Source organism: Erinaceus europaeus, chromosome 7 (assembly GCF_950295315.1).
Source record: "Erinaceus europaeus chromosome 7, mEriEur2.1, whole genome shotgun sequence".
NCBI classification, from domain to species: Eukaryota; Metazoa; Chordata; class Mammalia; order Eulipotyphla; family Erinaceidae; genus Erinaceus; species Erinaceus europaeus.
This window is the reverse complement of record NC_080168.1, coordinates 81,165,695-81,185,390: the sequence shown is the minus strand read 5'-3', so window position 1 is coordinate 81,185,390 and position 19,696 is coordinate 81,165,695. Positions and strand designations below refer to the sequence as shown.

Genomic DNA, 19,696 nt, shown 5'->3' with positions numbered 1-19,696 from the left:
GCAGTGGATAAGGCATTGGACTCTCAAGCATGAGGTCCTGAGTTCAATCCCCGGCAGCACATATATCAGAGTGATGTCTAGTTCTTTCTGTCTCTATCATTTCTCATGAATCAATAAATAATTTTTTTTAATGTTAAAAAAAAAAAAAGAGAGAAATCACAAGTAGTTTCACTGCTTTAACTTGTTAGGGGATGGTCTGAACTTCAGTATTAAAATTTGAAAACAAATTTAATATGTTTAGGTCTCTAATATAGTCTCTGGATTCAGCAGAGTGAGCCAGTGATACTTGTCTGCAAATTCCATTACATTTTACATCTGATTTATATTAATATGGAGAGGCTTAGCTTAACCAATATATTTAATTTATTTAAGAAACAAAGCCTGTTGTGAGTTATTTATATAGTTACCATGAAATGTCAGAAAATTCCTAGCTAAAACTTCACAGGAAGTAACAGTAACCAGGGGAGCCACACATTTGGCTCTAGTGATTTCCTAACACACTAGTAGGTATGAAATAAACATCAGGTATTTTATATAACAATGTAAATGAGCCTGGAACTTTTTGGGGTTTAATTTACTAAAGTAAATTACTACTTTCAAGTGTTATGCTTTAGTGACTTAATACTATCAGCCACTGTCTAGGTCGAGAACATTTTCTTTTTTTTTTTGGCCCTATAATACAGTTTGAGATCTGGGAGTGTGATGCCTCCGGTTCTGTTCTTTTTTCTCAAGATTGTTTTGGCAATTCTAGGTCTTTTCTGGTTCCAGATAAACATTTGTAGCATTTGTTCTATTCTCCTAAAAAATGTGCTTGGGATCTTGATGGGGATAGCATTAAATTTGTAGATGGCTCTGGGTAATATATTCACTTTGATGATGTTAATTCTTCCAACCCATGAACATGGAATATCTTTCCACTTCTTTGTGTCTTTTTCAATTTCTTTGAGTAGTGACTCATAATTTTCAGTATACAAGTCTTTCACTTCTTTTTTTTTTTTAATTTTTTTTTTTATTAAAGAAAGGATTAATTAACAAAACCATAGGGTAGGAGGGGTACAACTCCACACAATTCCCACCCCCTCCCCCGATAGCTTTCCCATTCTCTATCCCTCTGGGAGCATGGACCCAGGGTCATTGAGGGTTGCAGAAGGTAGAAGGTCTGGCTTCTGTAATTGCTTCCTTGCTGAACATGGGCGTTGACTGGTCGGTCCATACTCCCAGTCTGCCTCTCTCTTTCCCTAGTAGGATGGGTCTCTGGGGAAGCTGAGCTCCAGGACACATTGGTGGTGTCTTCAATCCAGGGAAGTCTGGCCGGCATCCTGATGACACCTGGAACCTGGTGACTGAAAAGAGAGTTAACATACAAAGCCAAACAAATTGTTGAGCAATCATGGACCCAAAGCTTGGAAAAGTGGAGAGGAAGTATTAGGGAGGTACTCACTGCAAACTCTAGTATACTTCTGCTTTCTTACTTTGGTGCCATACTCCAAACTCAGTCAATTTCTGCTTTGCGTTTCTACTTCTTTTTTTTTTTTTACATGCATAACATTCCCCAGATTCCCATTTAGCAATACAACCCCACTATTTCATTCATCATTTTTCATGGACCTGTATTCTCCCCACCCACCCACCCCAGAGTCTTTTACTTTGGTGTAATACTCCAATTCCATTTCAGGTTCGACTTGTGTTTTCTTTTCTAATCTTGTTTTTCAACTTCGGCCTGAGAGTGAGATCATCCCATATTCATCCTTCTGTTTCTGACTTATTTCACTCAACATGATTTTTTCAAGGTCCATCCAAGATCCGCTGAAAACGGTGAAGTCACCATTTTTTACAGCTGAGTAGTATTCCATTGTGTATATATACCACAACTTGCTCAGCCACTCATCTGTTGTTGGACACCTGGGTTGTTTCCAGGTTTTGGCTATTACAAATTGTGCTGCCAAGAACATATGTGTACACAGATCTTTTTGGATGGATGTGTTGGGTTCCTTAGGATATATCCCCAGGAAGGGAATTGCAGGGTCATAGGGTAGGTCCATTTCTAGCCTTCTGAGAGTTCTCCAGACTGTTCTCCACAGAGGGTGGACCAATTGACATTCCCACCAGCAGTGCAGGAGGGTTCCTTTGACCCCACACCCTCTCCAGCATTTGCTGCTGTTACCTTTTCTGATGTGTGACATTCTCACAGGAGTGAAGTGATATCTCATTGTTGTCTTGATTTGCATTTCTCTGACAATCAGAGACTTGGAGCATTTTTTCATGTGTTTCTCGGCCTTTTGGATCTCTTCTGTGGTGAATATTCTGTCCAATTCCTCCCCCCATTTTTGGATGGGGTTATTTGTTGTCTTGTTGTTGAGTCTGGTAAGCTCTTTATATATGTTGGTTATTAAACTCTTATCTGATGTATGGCATGTAAAGATCTTCTCCCATTCTGTGAGGGGTCTCTTGATTTGGGTAGTGGTTTCTTTTGCTGTGAAGAAGCTTTTTAATTTGATGTAGTCCCATAGGTTTATACTTGCCTTAGTCTTCCTTGTAATTGGATTCGTTTCATTGAAAATGTCTTTAAAATTTATGCGGAAAAAAGTTCTTCCAATATTTTCCTCTAAGTATCTGATAGTTTCTGGTCTAACATCCAAGTCCTTGATCCACTTGGAATTTACTTTTGTATTTGGTGAAATACAGTGATTCAGCTTCATTCTTCTGCATGTTTCAACCCATTGTTTCTAACACCATTTGTTGAAGAGACTCTGCTTCCCCCATATAATAGTCTGGGCCCCTTTGTCAAAGATTAGATGTCCATAGGTGTGGGGCCTCATTTCTGGGCTCTCAATTCTATTCCACTGGTCAGTGTGTCTGTTCATGTTCCAGTACCAAGCAGTTTTGATGACAATGGCCCTATAAAAAAGTTTGAGATCTGGCAGTGTGATGCCTCCGGTTCTGTTCTTTTTTCTCAAGATTGTTTTGGCAATTCTAGGTCTTTTCTGGTTCCAGATAAACATTTGTAGCATTTGTTCTATTCTCCTAAAAAATGTGCTTGGGATCTTGATGGGGATAGCATTAAATTTGTAGATGGCTCTGGGTAATATATTCATTTTGATGATGTTAATTCTTCCAACCCATGAGCATGGAATATCTTTCCACTTCTTTGTGTCTTTTTCAATTTCTTTGAGTAGTGACTCATAATTTTCAGTATACAAGTCTTTCACTTCTTTGGTTAGGTTTATTCCTAGATATTTTATTGTTTTTGTTGCTATAGAAAAAGGAACTGATTTCTGGATTTCAATTTCTTCTAACTTAGTGTTTGCATAGAGGAATGCCACTGACTTTTGAATGTTAATTTTATAGCCTGACACATTACTGTATTGCCTGATGATTTCCAAAAGCTTCTTGCTAGATTCCTTAGGTTTTTCCATGTATACTATCATGTCATCTGCAAATAAGGAGAGTTTGACTTCTTCTCTTCCAATCTGTATGCCTTTAATTCCTTGCCCCTGCCTGATTGCTATGGCAAGAACTTCCAACACTATGTTGAATAGTAATGGTGATAGTGGGCAGCCCTGTCTAGTACCTGATCTGAGGGGAAATGCTTCCAGTTTTTCACCATTGAGTATGATGTTGGCTGTAGGTTTGCTATATATAGACTCCACTATCTTCAGGAATTTTCCATCTATTCCTATTTTTTGTAGTGTTTTGATCATAAAGGGATGTTGTATTTTGTCAAAGGCTTTCTCTGCATCTATTGATATGACCATGTGGTTTTTGGTCTTGCTTTTGTTGATGTGGTGGATCACATTGATTGATTTACGTATATTAAACCAACCTTGCATGCCTGGGATAAACCCCACTTGGTCATGATGAACAATTTTTTTGATATACTGCTGTATCCGGTTGGCTAGAATTTTGTTCAATATTTTCGCATCTATGTTCATCAGAGATATTGGTCTGTAGTTTTCTTTTTTGGTTGTGTCCCTGTCTGCTTTTGGTATCAGGGTGATGTTGGCTTCATAGAAGCTGGCTGGGAGTATTCCAGTGTCTTCAATCTTCTGGAAGACTTTTAAAAGTAGAGGTATTAGTTCTTCTTTGAAAGTTTTGTAGAATTCATTTGTAAAACCATCTGGTCCAGGACTTTTATTTTTGGGAAGATTTTTGATAACTGTTTGAATTTCATTAGCTGTGATGGGCCTGTTCATGTTATCCACTTCCTCTTTACTTAGTTTTGGAAGTTGGTAGGTATCTAGGAAATCATTCATTTCTTCCAGGTTCTCTAACTTGGTGGCATATAGTTGTTCATAGAAGCCTCGCATGATATGTTGAATTTCTGCAGTGTCTGTTGTGATATCTCCTCTTTCATTTACTATCCGATTTATTTGGGTCTTCTCCCTTTTTTGTTTTGTGAGTCTGGCTAAAGGTTTGTCAATTTTGTTTACTCTTTCGAAGAACCAACATTTACTTTCATTGATCTTTTGTATGGTTTTCCTATTCTCAATGTTATTTATTTCTGCCCTAACTTTAGTAATTTCTGTCCTTCTGGTTGCTTTAGGGTTCCTTTGTTGTTGTTCTTCTAGGTCTTTAAGATGTGCAATCAGGCTGTTTATTTGTGCCTTTTCTTGTTTCCTAATGTGTGCTTGTATAGCTATGAACTTCCCTCTTAGGACTGCTTCAGCTGTGTCCCAAATATTTTGATAGCTTGTGTCTTCATTTTCATTGAACTCTCGAAACATTTTGATTTCTTCCTTGATTTCCTCTTTGACCCAGAAGTTGTTAAGAAGTGTACTGTTGAGCTTCCACATTTTGGCACTGTTACTAATCTTTTGTTGATTGGTAAGTGTTAGTTTAATTCCACTGTGGTCTGAGAAGATGCTTGGGATGATTTCAGTGCTCTTGAATAGGCTGATGCTGTCTTTGTGGCCTAACATATGGTCTATCCTTGAGAATGATCCATGTGGATTTGAGTAAAATGTGTATTCCAGTTTCTTGGGATGAATGACTCTGAAAATGTCCAATAGTTCTAGTTTATCTATCTCTTCATTTAGCTCCCTTATGTCTTTATTGATTTTCTTCCTGGATGATCTGTCCAGTTGAGAGAGTGGGGTGTTGAAGTCCCCTACTATGATTGTGTTACTGTTAATATATTGCTGTAGCTCTTTCAGTAGAAGTTTGATGTATTTAGATGGCTTCTCATTGGGTGCATAGATATTAATAATTGTTAAGTCCTCTTGATTGACTGCTCCTCTGAGCATTAAGTAGTGTCCATTCCTATCTTTTTTAATCTTATCTATTTTAAAGTCTATCATGTCAGATATGAGAATAGCTGTTCCTGCCCTTTTTTGTGGGCCATTGGCTTGAATGATAGTTTTCCATCCTTTCACTTTAAGTCTGTCTTTGTCTTGTTGCGTTAGGTGAGTTTCCTGTAGACAACATATTGTTGGGTTGTGTTTTCTGATCCATCTTCCTACTCTGTGTCTTTTAATAGGTGAATTCAGTCCATTGACATTTATTGATATCAAAGATTGAAGATATTTTAATGCCATTCGTGTAGAGTTTTAGAGTGTTTTGATATATGTTCTATTTGTGGTGGTCTGGTTGTTTGTAGGAAACCTTTCAGAACTTCTTTCAAGGCAGGCTTGGTGATGGTTGCTTCCTTCAACTGTTGCTTGTCTGAGAAGGTTTTGATGCTTCCATCTAGTCTGAATGACAATCTAGCAGGATATAGTATTCTTGGCTGAAAGCCTTTCTCATTGAGCACTCGATAGATATCTTGCCATTCTCTTCTGGCCTGTAGTGTTTGTATGGAGAAGTCTGCTGCTAATCTTATGGGTTTTCCTTTGTAGGTGACTCTTTGTTTCTCTCTTGCAGCCTTGAGGATCCTTTCTTTATCCTTATTCCTTTCCAATCTAAGTATGACATGTCTTGGTGTCTTTAGGTCTGGGTTAATTCTGTTTGGGACCCTCTGGGCTTCTTGAATCTTTATGTCTTTGGTGTTGTCTAGACTAGAGAAATTTTCAGCTATTATGGCCTGGAGAACGCTTTCTTCCTCCCCTTCTCTTTCTTCCTCTGGTAAGCCAATAATGCGTATATTGTTTCTTTTGAAGTCATCCCATAGGACTCTGTTATTGTTTTCAGCATCTCTTAATCTCTTTTTGAGATCTCTTACTTCTTTTTTAGTTGTCTCTAATTCATCCTCAATCTTGCTAATTCTGTCTTCAGCCTCATTGATTCTATTCTCTCTGCCCTCTACTGCTTTCTGGAGTTCATCTATTTTGTTGCCCTGCTCTGATACTGTTTTAGCTTGTTCAGCTAGTTGCCTTCTTAGCTCAGCAATTTCAGCTTTCAGCTCTCTAATAACCATGAGATAATTAGAATTTTCTTCCATATTCTCATTTGTTGTTCCTGCAGTTCTGATTACAATTTTCAAATTCTTTACTCACTCCTGTTATTATTTCCTTAGCTAATGTTTGGATGTTAAACTCGTTGTTTTGTGCTTCGCCCTCTGGAGGACTTTTAGCTGGACTCTTGTCCTGGTTCGAGTCTCCATTATTTTTTCTTGTTGTTTTAACCATTTTATATAAGTTAACAGTTTTTTCAATCCCTGAGTTGGAGTTCAGTGGTGTAAAAGCCTTTTTTTTTTTTTCCCCTGTAGGCTATGGTAGCCTGAGGGCTTTTAAACTATCAATAGGCTTCTTGGCTTAATCAATGACTCCTGACCAAGAGATAAAGCAGGGTGTGGCAGAGATAATCCAGTGGTTATGCAAAGAGACTTTCACAGCCCTTCAGCTATGCCACCTAGGTATAGGTCTTCTCCTGAGTTTCCAGGTTAGATCTCTGTGCCCTGGTGTCCCTCCCTGTTGCTGCTCCAGATTCTGAGGGTAGTAGCAATGGAGACTCAGAGTTGTACTTGGTGAGTCTCTGGGGAGTCCTTTCCTCCCTTCAGCTGTCCCCTTGTTGGTGGAGCAGACTGGAGGTGGTGTCTCCACTGACAAACTGTCGAACTGTTAGCAGTCACTTAATCTCTCCTTAGGCCCCTCTCTCCTCTCTGTCACCAGCCATGCGTGTTTGTACTCACAGGTGATTTACTGGGTTTCTGTGGTCATTCTAGTCCTGTCTTGTTTCAGTCCGGGTGGTCTCCTTTGGTATTCCTAGTTGATCCAGGAGAGGAGAGAAAGCGATCTGCTGCTCGTAGCTCCGCCTCCGGAAGTCGAATCGGTCGAGAACATTTTCACCACCCCTAAAGAAACTGTAATTATCCATTAAACAGTTACTTATTGTGTGCAAGGACCCCGCTTTAAGCCCCTAAGCCTTTGCCTTCCCCTTGCTGCCCCCACGGGGGAGGGGGAGGAGAAGCTTCATGGGTGGTGAAGCAGGGCTGCAGGTGTCTGTCTCCCACTCTTATCTCCTTCCCTCTCGATATCTGGTTGTCGTTATCAAATGAAAGTAATTTTTAAAAATGTTTTTAAAATGTTACCTATTTTCCCCTGCCTCTAGTGCTGGCTATTGTTAATCTGTTTTCTCTCTGAATGTACTTATTAATGCATATTCTGGGAATTTTGTATAAGTTATACAGTATATGGACTTTTGTGTCTAGTTCTTTCATTAGCACAATGTATTCAGGGATCATCTATGTAGCATAATCAATATTTTAATTTTTTATTGCCACTGGGGTTATTACTGGGGCTCAGTGCCAGCACTAGGCACTACTACAAATCCACTGCTCCCAGCAGCCATTTTTTTCCTTCTAATTTTTTTTAATATAGGACAGAGGGAAATTGAGAGAGGACCAGGAGACAGATCGAGAAAAAATAGACACCTGCAGACCTGCTTCACTCCTCATGAAGCAGACCCCCTGTAGGTGCAGAGTGGAGGCTTGAACGGGTTCTTGCGCTTGGTAATATGTGTGCTTAACTGGGTATGTTACTGCCTGCCTCCCCCCAATACAATTTAAAAAAAATTTTTTTCAGTGTAAATGTGGTGGGTTTTCTTTTAATTTCTTTAATGGGGGATTAATGTTTTACAGTCGATAGTAAATACAATAGTTTGCACATGCATAACAGTACAAACCCACTGGGTCCTCTGTCATCCTTTTCCAGGACTTGTACTCTCCCCCCGCCCACCCACCCCAGAGTCTTTTGCTTTGGTGCAATATACCAGCTCAAGTTCCCAATGCAATTTTTATGGCCAAGGGGCCAGGCATTGCACACACATTAGTATGTGTGATTCTTCTTCTAGCGTTTGCCCTTCTTCCATAGCCAGTCAACAGCGTCAGGTTGAGCCTGATGTAAAGTTTTGAGACCTCCTTTGAATCTGGAGAGGTGGCAATTGTTGACTATGTGGGTCATAGTATGTCTGTAGCCGCAGGGGCAGTTCGGTTCGTCTCTGGCTCCCCAGCGATGGAACATAGCGGCGCACCGGCCATGGCCTGTTCGATAGCGATTGAGGAGGGCCCAATCATAACGTGCTAGGTCAAAGCCGGGTTGACGCTTGCAGGGGTCTGTGATGAGGTGTTTGTTCTTTACCTCAGCTGACTGCCAACTCTGTTTCCAAGAGACTGGAACAGAGAAGTTCAGTGTAGGCATAGGGAACCAGATTGGGTGACGAGACGTCAAGTGTTGGACAGGGTGGGCAAAGATATCCGCGAGGTCCGGTCGAGCGTAGACGTGGGAAATGAATTTAGATGATGCCGCATCCCAACGAATATCTGGCGGGGCGATGTTGCTAAGAACTGGCAGCCATGGAACTGGGGTGGAACGGATGGTTCCAGAAATTATCCCCATGGAGGAATATAATTTGGAATCGACCAAGTGGACATGGGGGCTACGAAACCATACTGGGGCACAGTATTCTGCAGTGGAATAGCATAATGCCAGAGAGGATGATCATAGTGTGGAAGCACTCGCGCCCCATGAGGAGCTGGCCAGTCTTGCAATGATGTGATTCCTCGCGCCCACCTTTGCTGCAGTTTTTATGAGATGTTTGTGAAATGACAGAGTGCGATCGAGAGTAACGCCAAGATAGACTGGCTGGGCTTCATGCCGGATCCTCGTACCGCCAAGCTGCACATTAAGCTCACGCGAGACCGAGGCATGGTGTAGATGGAAAACAGATGATACCGTTTTTGCAGTGCTAGGGATTAGTCGCCATTTTTTACAGTAATCAGATATCAGAGACATGTCTTTCGTGAGTGTTTCCTCAAGGATGTTGAACTTTGATGCCTGAGTTGCACAGCAGATGTCATCGGCGTAGATGAACTTCCTTGAAGAAGTTTCTGGGAGGTCATTGATGTAAATACTAAATAGCGTAGGAGCCAGAACAGAGCCCTGGGGGAGGCCACTTGAGACAAGTCTCCATCTGCTAGACTTGTCACCCAGATGCACCCGGAATCTTCTGTTTTGGAGAAGAAACGATATAGTGTTGGCCACCCATGGAGTATGTGTGATGTTCTGGGCTCAGACAAGCTCCCCAGGTCCACACCTACAAGAGGGAAGCTTCACAAGAAGTGAAGCAGTGTTGTAGCTACCTCCCTCTTCCTCTCTCTTATCCTCTAACAAAATAGATAGAAAAAAGATTTTTAAAAAATGGCCATTAGGGGGCCGGGTGTTGGCATACCTGGTTGAGTTCATATGTTATAATGCACAAGGACCCAGGTTCAAACCTCCAGTCTCCACCTGGCAGGGGATAGCTTTGTGAGTGGTGAAGCAGTGTTGCAGGTATCTTATCCTCTCTCTTTCTCTCTCTCTCTCCACTGTTCCTTTTGACTTATGGCTGTCTCTAATAAATAAATAAAGATAATTAAAAAAAAATTAATGGCCATCAGGAACAGTAGAGTCACAGGCACCAAGCCCCAGCCATAACCTTGGTGGCAAAAAAAAAAAAAAGGCCAAATATTCCACTCCATTAAATATATACAGCATTTTATTTAGCTATTTATAAGCTAACAGACTTTTGACTAAAGTGAATAGTGCTGTTATGAACATTCATGTGTAAGTCTTTGTTAAGAGAGAGGTTTTCAATTCTTTTGGTATTAACCTAGGAATGAAATTGCTAGTTTTGTGCTAGTTAAATGCATACTGTATTGAGTTACTGCTAACCTGTTTTCCATAAAAGTTATCCCAACATCCAATTTTTCCTCTTCTTCACAAACACTTATTATTGTTTTTAACCAGAGCTGTGCTTATATTGGTACTAGGGATGGAAACTGGGACCTCAGAGCCTCAGGAACTAAAGTTTTTTTGTTTGTTCGTTTTTGTTTAAAGGTTAGCAGTAACAAAGGAAGCTGTTTGCACCACACTTAATATCCTTTTTGTTGTGGTGGTGCCAGACATTAGAGAACTACATTTGAAACTTTTTCAGTATTTGAATTTCTGGTCATAGTTCAGAATTTTTTGTTTAATTTATTTAAAAAAATGTTTTTAACTTTTTTTTTTTTTTTGCCTCCAGGGTTATCGCTGAGGCTCGGTGCCAGCACCATGAATCCAGTGCTCCTGGAGGCTTGTGGTTGTTATTGATATTGCTGCTGTTATTGGATAGGACAGAGAGAAATCGAGAGAGGAGGGGAAGACAGAAAGGAGGAAAGACACCTGCAGACCTGCTTCACCACTTGCGAAGCAACTCCCTTGGAGGTGGGGAGCTGAGGGCTCAAACCAGGATCCTTATATGGTCCTTGCGCTTTGCACCATGTGTTAAAAATTATTTCATTGCCACCAGGTGGTGGCGCACCTAGTTGAGTGCACACATTACCGTGCTCAAGGACCGAGGTTTGAGCCCCCAGTCCCCACCTGCAGGGGGAAAGCTTTGCAAGTGGTGAAGCAGGGCTGCAGGTGTCTCTCTGTCTCTCCCTGTCTGTCTCCCCCTTCATCTCAACTTCTGGCTGTCTCTATCCAATAAATAAAGATAATAAAAAATTATTTTATTGACTTAACATTGGTCTACAATATTGTAAGATTTTTACAGTATCTTATAATATTGTAAGATTTTAGGGGTAGTGGCCTGGGAAGTGGTCCAGTGGATAAAGATTTTAGGGGTAGAGTTTCATACCCACATGTGTGTATATACAATTCACCATACCTACCACCAAAGTTCAAAATTATACCAAAGTATAATTTTATATTATTCCAATTTATACCATCAAAGTTCCATTGTACCAAAGAGATAATTGTACCCGCCCTCCCATTTCCTTTCCCCTTTTCCTTCCATAACTACCATATTATCTATCTATAGAGTCTTAAGTGTCAATTGTTTATTCTTTTTCCTTTTTTTCATAGTTTATTATTTAATTTATTTTACCAGAGCACTTACCAGCTCTGGCTTATGGTGGCATGGTGGATTGAACCTGGGACTTTGGAGCCTCGAGCATGAAAGTCTGTTTACATAACCACTTGCTGTTGTTTATTATTTTTCTTTGCAATCCAGTTTGTTTTAGTTAGTTATATTCCACAAGTGAAACTATCTGGTAGTTGTCTTTCACTTTTTCTTAAAATATATCATACTTATTTACTTTGAAAGAAATTGAGAGGGAAGAGAGACACCTGCAGCCCTGTTTCACTACTTGTGAAGCTCCTCCCCACCTCCAGAGGTGCAAACTGGGGGCTTGAACCTGGGTCCTGGTGCATTGTGTTATATGTGCTCAACCAGGTACACTACCACCACAAGGCGCCTGCCTTTCATTTCATTTAGAATAATTATTCATTTAGAATAATTAGAATAAAACAAAGTTTTATCTTTGTCTCAAAATGTCTTTTTTTTTTTTTAATGACTGAGAGTTGTATTCCATTATATATTCCAGTTTCTTTTTTTCAGTCATCTGTTAGTGAGCATTTTCTTGGACTCCTTACGTTGAGACCAAACCCTTTTTTTTTTTCCTTTCCTTTTTTACCAGAGCACTGCTCAGCTCGGGCTTATAGTGGTGCAGGGGACTGAACCTGAGACTTCGGAGCCACAAGTCTGGGAGTCTGTTTGCTAACCATTTTGCTATATACCCCTGCCCTCCTTACTTTGCCTATTGTGCATAGTGGAGCTATGAACATAGGGTGCATATATTCTTTTGAATTAGTGTTTTCATAACTTGATTTTTCTTTTCCACCAGATTATTGCTGGGGCTCAAACAATACCCTGATGAATCAGTGGCTACTGGTGGCCATCTTTTTTCCTAAAAAAAAGTTTGTTTGTTGTTGTTGTTGTTTTTGATAGAGACAGAAACAGAGAAAGAGAGTAGCACTGTTTCACTGCTCATGAAGCTTCCATGCAGGTAGGGACTGGGAGTTTGAATCTGGTTCCTCACATATGGTAACAAGCTCTTTTTTTGTTTTTCCTCCTTTTTTTTGAACCAGAAAACTGCTTATCTCTGGTTTATGTTGTTGCCAGGGATTGAACCTGGGATTTCGGAATACCAGTCATGGAAATTTTTGCATAACTACCTTGCTATCTTTTTCGCCTTTTCTGTCCCCAAGTCTTTTAGATGTAGGCTATTCTCACTGATGTGAGCAATATCTCATTACAATTCTAATTTGCATTTCACTAGCAATAGTGTTGAGCTTTTCTTTTTCACATGTCTGTGAGCCATTTGGAGATCTCTTGGGGAATGTCTAGATCTTTCACCCACATTTGATTGGGTTACTTGATTTTTGTTGTCTCTGTGTATCTTTTGGCTACCAACCCCTTGTCAGATGTGCAAATATCTTCCATTTGCTGCGTTGCCTTTTTATTTTTTTTAAAGATTTTTTAAAAAATTATTTCTTCCCTTTTGTTGCCCTTTTTTTTTATTGTTGTAGTTATTATTGATGTCGTTGTTGTTGGATAGTACAGAGAGAAATGGAGAGAGGAGGGGAAGACAGAGGTGGAGAGAGACACCTGCAGACCAGCTTCACCTCATGTGAAGCGACTCCACTGCAGGTGGGGATCCGGGGGCTCGAACCGGGCTCCTTACGCCGGTCCCTGCGCTTTGCGCCACCTGCGCTTAACCCGCTGCGCTACCTCCCGACTCTCTGCCTTTTTTTTTTTTTTTTTTTTTTTTAATTTATTTATTTTCCCTTTGGTTGCCATTTTTTATTATTTTTGTAGTAGTTATTGTTGTTATTGATGTCGTCGTTGTTAGGACAGAGAGAAATGTAGAGAGGGGGAGAGAAAGACACCTACAGACCTGCTTCACCACCTATGAAGCGACTCCCCTGCAGGTGGGGAGCCCAGGCCTCGAACTGGAATCCTTAACACTGGTCCTTGTGCTTCGCACCACGTTCGCTTAACCTGCTGCGCTACTGCCAGACTCCCTGCCTTTTTATTTTGTTTTTTAAAATATTTATTTATTCGCTTTTGTTGCCCTTGTTATTTTATTGTTGTAGTCATTATTATTGATTTCGTCGTTGTTGTTGGATAGGACAGAGAGAAATGGAGAGAGGTGGGGAAGACAGAGAGGGGGAGAGAAAGACACCAGCAGACCTGTTTCACCACTTGTGAAGCGACTGCCCTGCAGGTGGGGAGCCGGGGCCTCTAACTGGGATCCTTACACCAATCCTTGCGCTTTGCGCCATGTGCTCTTAACCCGCTGCACTACTGCCCGACTCCTTGCCTTTTTATTATTATGGTAGTTTTATTTTCATGCATGCATGTTTTATGATTTGATGTTGAGGAACTGAAGTCTTACATAACCATTATGCTATCTACCCAGCGCTGCTCACCAACAGGTTTTCATCAGTTGTTTACTATACCTACCCTAGTAGGTATGAAGTGACATTTCATTGTGACTTTGATAAGCATTTCCCTAGTGACTAATGATGTGTAGAGCATGTTTCCATGGACCTATTGGCCATCTGTATATTTTCTTTGGAGAAATGTTTATTCAGGTCATTTTTAACGTTTGGAGCCCCCGCTCCTCACCTGCAGGGGAGTCGCTTCACAAGTGGTGAAGCAGGTCTGCAGGTGTCTGTCTTTCTCTCCCCCTCTGTCTTCCCCTCCTCTCTCCATTTCTCTCTGTCCTATATAACAACAACAATAACTACAACAATAAAACAACAAGGCAACAAAAGGGAATAAATAAATATTTTTTAAAAAATTTTAAATCATTGCCAAATCCAAGATCAGGAAAAATGTCCCTATATTTTCCTCTAAACATTTTATTAGTTCATAAGTATTTGATTGATTTTGAGTTAATTTCTGTTTGTGATGTAAGTTGAGGGCCCATGTAGATATTTAGTTTACCTATTTTAAATGCCATCCTTCCCCCTGAAAAAGTGTCAAATACTTTTTTCTGTATCAGTTGAGATGATTATGTACTTTTGCTCATTGTATTAATGTGTTATTATATCTTCCTAAAACTGTAAAAGCAAAGGATCACAGATTAAGGGGCTGAAAACAACACAAAGTTATTTTTCTCATAGTTCTGAAGATTGAAAGCCCAAAACCATAGTGTAATCAGTTTAGTTCCTTTTATAAACTCTCAGCAAGACTCTGTTCTATGTCTTTCTCCTAGTTTCTGGTGGTTACCAGTGATTTCTGGCATTTCTTGACTTGCTGATGTATATGTAACTCCAGTCTCCAGCTTCATCTCTATGTGGCATTTCCCTTATAAAAAGATACTCATCACTTACTGAGAGCCCACCTCAACCCACTTAAGATCTCTCGTCAGTTAGATTACATTTGTAAAGCCTTATTTCCAAATAAGGTTGCGTTCATAGGTACCAAGTTTAGGACTTAACTTGGGGGCTGGGAAGTAGCGCAGCAGGTTGAGTGCACATGGCGTGAAGCACAAGGACCAGAGTAAGGATCCTGGCTCCCCACCTGCGGGGGGGGGGGGGGGGGCACTTCACAAGCGGTGAAGCAGGTCTGCAGGTGTCTTTTTCTTCCCCTCTCTGTCTTCCCCTCCTCTCTCCATTTCTCTCTGTCCTGTCCAACAATGACGACATCAATAACAACAATAATAGTAACCACAACAACGATAAAACAAGGGCAACAAAAAAAATTAAAAATGGTCTCTAGGAGCAGTGGATTGTTAGTGTAGACACCAAGCCCCAGCAATAACCCTGGAGGCAAAAAAAAAAAATCATCTTTTGAGGTACAGCTTCCATATATCATATTATATTGACTGATTTTTATTATACTGAACCAGCCTTGTGTTCCATGAATTTATTCCGCTTGGTCATGGCACATAATTTGTTTGCTATAACACTGGACCTGGTTTGCTTATATTTTTTTAAAGAAATTTTACATCTATATTCATAAAGGATATTGATCTGTAGTTATCTTGTAATATCTTCGTAAAACTATAGAATTTATTATTTGAATCATCTGGTTTTCACCTTTAATTGTTGAGGAATTTTTTGTTTGTTTGTTTGTTGTTTGTTTTTATTGCCCCCAGAGTTATCACTGGGGCTCCTGCCTGCATTAGGAGTCCACTTTTCCTAGAGGCTATTTTTCCCATTTTGTTGCCCTTGTTGTTGTTGTTGCCATTGCTGTTGTTGGATAGGACAGAAAGAAATCAAGAGAGGAGGGGAAGACATAGAGGGGGAGAGAAAGACACCTGCAGACTTGCTTCACCCTCTGTGAAGCAATCCCCCTGAGGGGGGGAGCTGGGAGTTTGAACCAGGATCCTTACACTGGTCTTTGAGCTTTGCACCATGTGTGCTTAACTCACTGTGCCACTACCCGGCCCTGTTTTTTGTTTTTTTACCAGAGCACTGATCAGCTCAGGTTTATGGTTGGGGGGTGAGGGGGGGTTGAAACTGAGACTTGGAGCCTCAGGCCTAAGAGTCTCTGCATAACCATTATGTTATCTACCCCTGGGGAGGTTTTTTGGTTCGTTTTTTAATCACTTAGTCGATCAGGAAGTAAAGTTCTGGTTTTTGGTGGTGCAAAGGATTAAGATTAAATATAGGACTTTGGAGCCTCAGGCATGTGAATCTCTTTGCAAAGCCATTATGCTACCTATTCCCACCCCTTATGAAAGTTATATATTGGGGGTGGGATGGTAGTGCAATGGGTTAAGTGCACGTGGCGCAAAACACAAGGACCTGCTGTAAGGATCCCAGTTTGAGTCCCGGCTCCCCACCTGCAGTGGTATCGCTTCACAGGTGGTGAAGCAGGTCTGCAGGTGTCTCTTTCTTTCCCCCTCTTTGTCTTCCCCTCCGCTCTCCATTTCTCTCTGTCCTATCCAACAACGATGACGATGACATCAACAACAATACCAACAATAACTACAACAATAAAACAAGGGCAACAAAAGGGAAAATAATAATAAAAAATTTGAAAAAATATATATATACACAAGTTAGATAATCTAGATGAAATGGACATATCCTTAGGATACAAAGTACTAACTGTCTGATTCATGTATTAGTTCTCATGCCAGCTGCACCCTGAGCTCTTCCTGTTCAAAATCCAAAAATCTAATGCTACTCTTACCCTCCTTTGAACCATTACGGTCTTTTGACTCCTCTCATCAGTCCTTAACATCATCCTTGTGCACTTTTTCTCCTCCATATTCACTGGGTTCAACGAACTTTGAGGAGGAGCCATTGCTCGATATGTAATTATATATTGAATTAGAATTTAAAATGCTTAACTACATATAACTTTAAATATATTTATATTTAATATGTAGAAAATCAGTATGAATGAAAAGTTACTGATCTCCCCCAATAAGGAAATTATTGGGGTTTTCTCTATTTCACTAACACCAGTAACGACCATGTGTGGGATCTCAATTGTCATTGGCTTGCCTGTGCTCCTTGTCTTAAGAATTGTCCTCTTTTTATTTCAGGTGTTTGTAGCCAGTCCTCACAAAACACAGCCTATTGTGGAGATTCTATTAAAAAACCAACCCAAGCTTATTGAGTTTCTGAGCAGCTTCCAAAAAGAAAGGACAGATGATGAGCAGTTCACTGATGAGAAGAACTACTTGATTAAACAGATTCGGGACTTGAAGAAAACAACTCCTTGAAGCTCTTGCTCAATTTCTTGCCACAGCCACCATTTCATTTGATGTTTGTATAAAAAAAATGTCACTTCTAAAAGTAATTGTTCTTGGAAAGGCTTTGGAGGTGCCTATTTTTCTTAATTCATTGTTCAGAGTAGATGGAATATAAGCATTTGAATGAAACAAATAGCCTAGAATATATTATTTTAATCAAATCTTTGATTATGTGAAATCCAAGCCATTGTATTACACATTGATAAAAACCATATTAACTTAATTATGAAAGGCAATAGGATTGTGGACTTATAGACCAAACTCTTGGTCACTATGAGCCACTAAGCAGAAGCCCCAATGATGGGCAGTCATCAAAGAGAATAAATTCTCAGAGAACTTAACATAGATGAGAGGTACAAAATTGTTTTGCTTGTCTGCACTTAGACATAACTAGTTTCTTATGGCATTGAAAGAGCTGAGAAAATAAGATTCATTTCTTCAATCATATTCTTGTTCCCTGACCATATCTTCTGACTACAACTAATTTTCTAGAGAATTATGCCCACTTCCCCACTTAGCTTTTCTTTCTGCTCTCCGTTCTACATTCCATCCCAACAGATCTCCTCAGTATGTCTGATTCCTGGTATGAGTGCATGTGTGTACACACACACACACACACACCCCACTGTGACCTGCAGTCAGGTTAACATGCAGCTGAGTAAGTAAAAATAGGATGAATTAACAAGAGTCATGAGTGCATAGAGGACCCACACATTATGATGATCTTTTACACTTGAGAACTTGGAAAAACTGATTAAGAACCACAGTTCAAACTGTAGTCCCTGCTATTTCACACTTCTGTAAGTTAGCATATGTTTGAAATATTCTACTCATTATTGTCCTTATGGGAAAATATTTCTGTAGTAAAAGTGTGTTTTAGAGTAGGAGTCATTGCATTGGAGTGTCTAGTATATATAAAACTATGGGTCCAGAAAGTTGCACAGTTCTTTAGCCCACTTTTATAAATAAGGGGACATTGCTGTTGGAAGGCAAATGGTTAAATGGATGAAAATATTCTCAAATGAGGTGTTTATTTATTTATTTTTCTAAGTAGCCATCACCCTCACTCTAATTTTCCATCAAGGCTTTCAGTCAAAAGGTTGAAAACCTGTCAGATTTTTGTTCTAAATAGTCTCTTGCACAGTAGGATTTTTAAAGAGTTAATCTGAAGTCTTCAAAAAAAAATATGGAACAAGAATTTTTTAAAAAAAGGTTACATTTTGTTTTTAAACATCAGGTGTATAAAATGGAAGCTGTACTCTATAAGGCACTAGAAGTACAACTATTAATCTGTTGTTTTTTAGAATTGTTTCCAAATCATGGACACTTGCTGCTGCTTTTTTTTTTTTTTTTTTTTAATATTGGTTGCTGTTTTCTTCAGCCAGATATTTCTCCACCCAAAAAGGAAAAGATCCCTTCCCAGGACCCTTCTCCAGGTGCAGTACCCACTGGACATTTTGCATCTGAAAGGTTACCTGGCAGCGTTCTGCCCTTCTTCATTGGGGCACAGGTCTGTGCTCTTTGCCTGGTGTGGCTCCTGACACACATGGTATGGGACCTTCTCAAAGCAGCTCTAGCCAGTGCCTGTGGGAGGCTTGGCCAACAGCCTATCTGATGACCTACATTCTTTACTTACTGGAGTTGGGTTATTTTCATAACATTCCCTGACAGTCTTGAGTCTCTTAGAATTTGACTTTTCTGGTTTTGCTTCTTGGATTAAATGAGAAGTGTAAATATAAAAACCAAAGTAGCAATAACCACTGGAAATTTATTTGGTTGTTCAATACTGCTGTTCCACAACATCATGGGACACATGTTTTCAATTGGAAATTAAGGCCTTGTTATAATTCTTTTTTGATAAGTAAAACATTTTCTTTCCTAAGGGCTTGAATTAGTTTTCCTAGCAACCCCTAATCCTAGTTTAGTACCTGTCAAACAGAAAACTGAGTCTGAGAGGTAATAAAGTAAGTAGTTGAGGTTTTTTGTTGTGATACAGTTTTGGAAATTATTAATGTGAGAGGGTGAGCAAGAAGCCCATAGTCAAAACATGCTTGTACAAAATTCACTGTAAATATTGCTGAGAACTGAATTTTTAAATAGTCCTATTTAATAAGTTCTTTCAAGAGCACACATTTAAATAAGGTCTGACTAAATAAAAAGGTGCCATATACTCCATGGTTGGTTTCATTCCTCTGCGTTTCCCTTGTTTGTGTTGTCACTGCTCCAAACAGGGAGAGCCCCTGCAGAGAATGCTAGCCTAACTGGGAGGGCTGGCCCATGTGCCACTAATTACATGGCCTTGTCACCATCCCATTCTCTAAATGATAGTAAATACCATCAACTGAGTGCTGCCTGCTAGCAATTAAATAATTATGTCACATTACTGATTCATCAGCATACAGTTATTCCCATTTTACACTTATGAAAACCAGAGCTCTGGCTGCTTAACTACCTGAGACTGTGGGGCCTCCACTGTGGTTGGAGGCCATACTCCTGCCCTTCCCCTTTTTTTTTCTTTAATATTTATTTATTCCCTTTTGTTGCCCTTGTTGTCTTATTGTTATAGTTATTATTGTTATTGATATTGTTGTTGTTGGATAGGACAGAGAGAAATGGAGAGAGGAGGGGAAGACAGAGAGGGGGAGAGAAAGATAGACACCTGCAGACCTGCTTCACCACCTGTGAAGCGACTCTACTGCAGGTGGGGAGCCAGGGGCTCCAACCGGGATCCTTAGCTGGTTC

General features: G+C 40.0%; 1 protein-coding gene across 4 annotated transcripts in view; it reads left to right on the top strand.

Moving 5' to 3' along the window:
- CAB39L (calcium binding protein 39 like) overlaps positions 1 to 19,124 on the top strand; it is a 109,587-nt gene extending 90,463 nt beyond the window's left edge. For all 4 annotated transcript variants that reach the window (XM_060194865.1, XM_016187317.2, XM_060194866.1 and 1 more), the window contains one exon: positions 16,745 to 19,124. In XM_060194865.1, coding sequence (XP_060050848.1) covers positions 16,745 to 16,924 — 180 coding nt within the window. In that variant the 3' untranslated portion in view covers positions 16,925 to 19,124. The remainder of the gene's footprint in view (positions 1 to 16,744) is intronic.
- Positions 19,125 to 19,696: the final 572 nt, after the last annotated feature.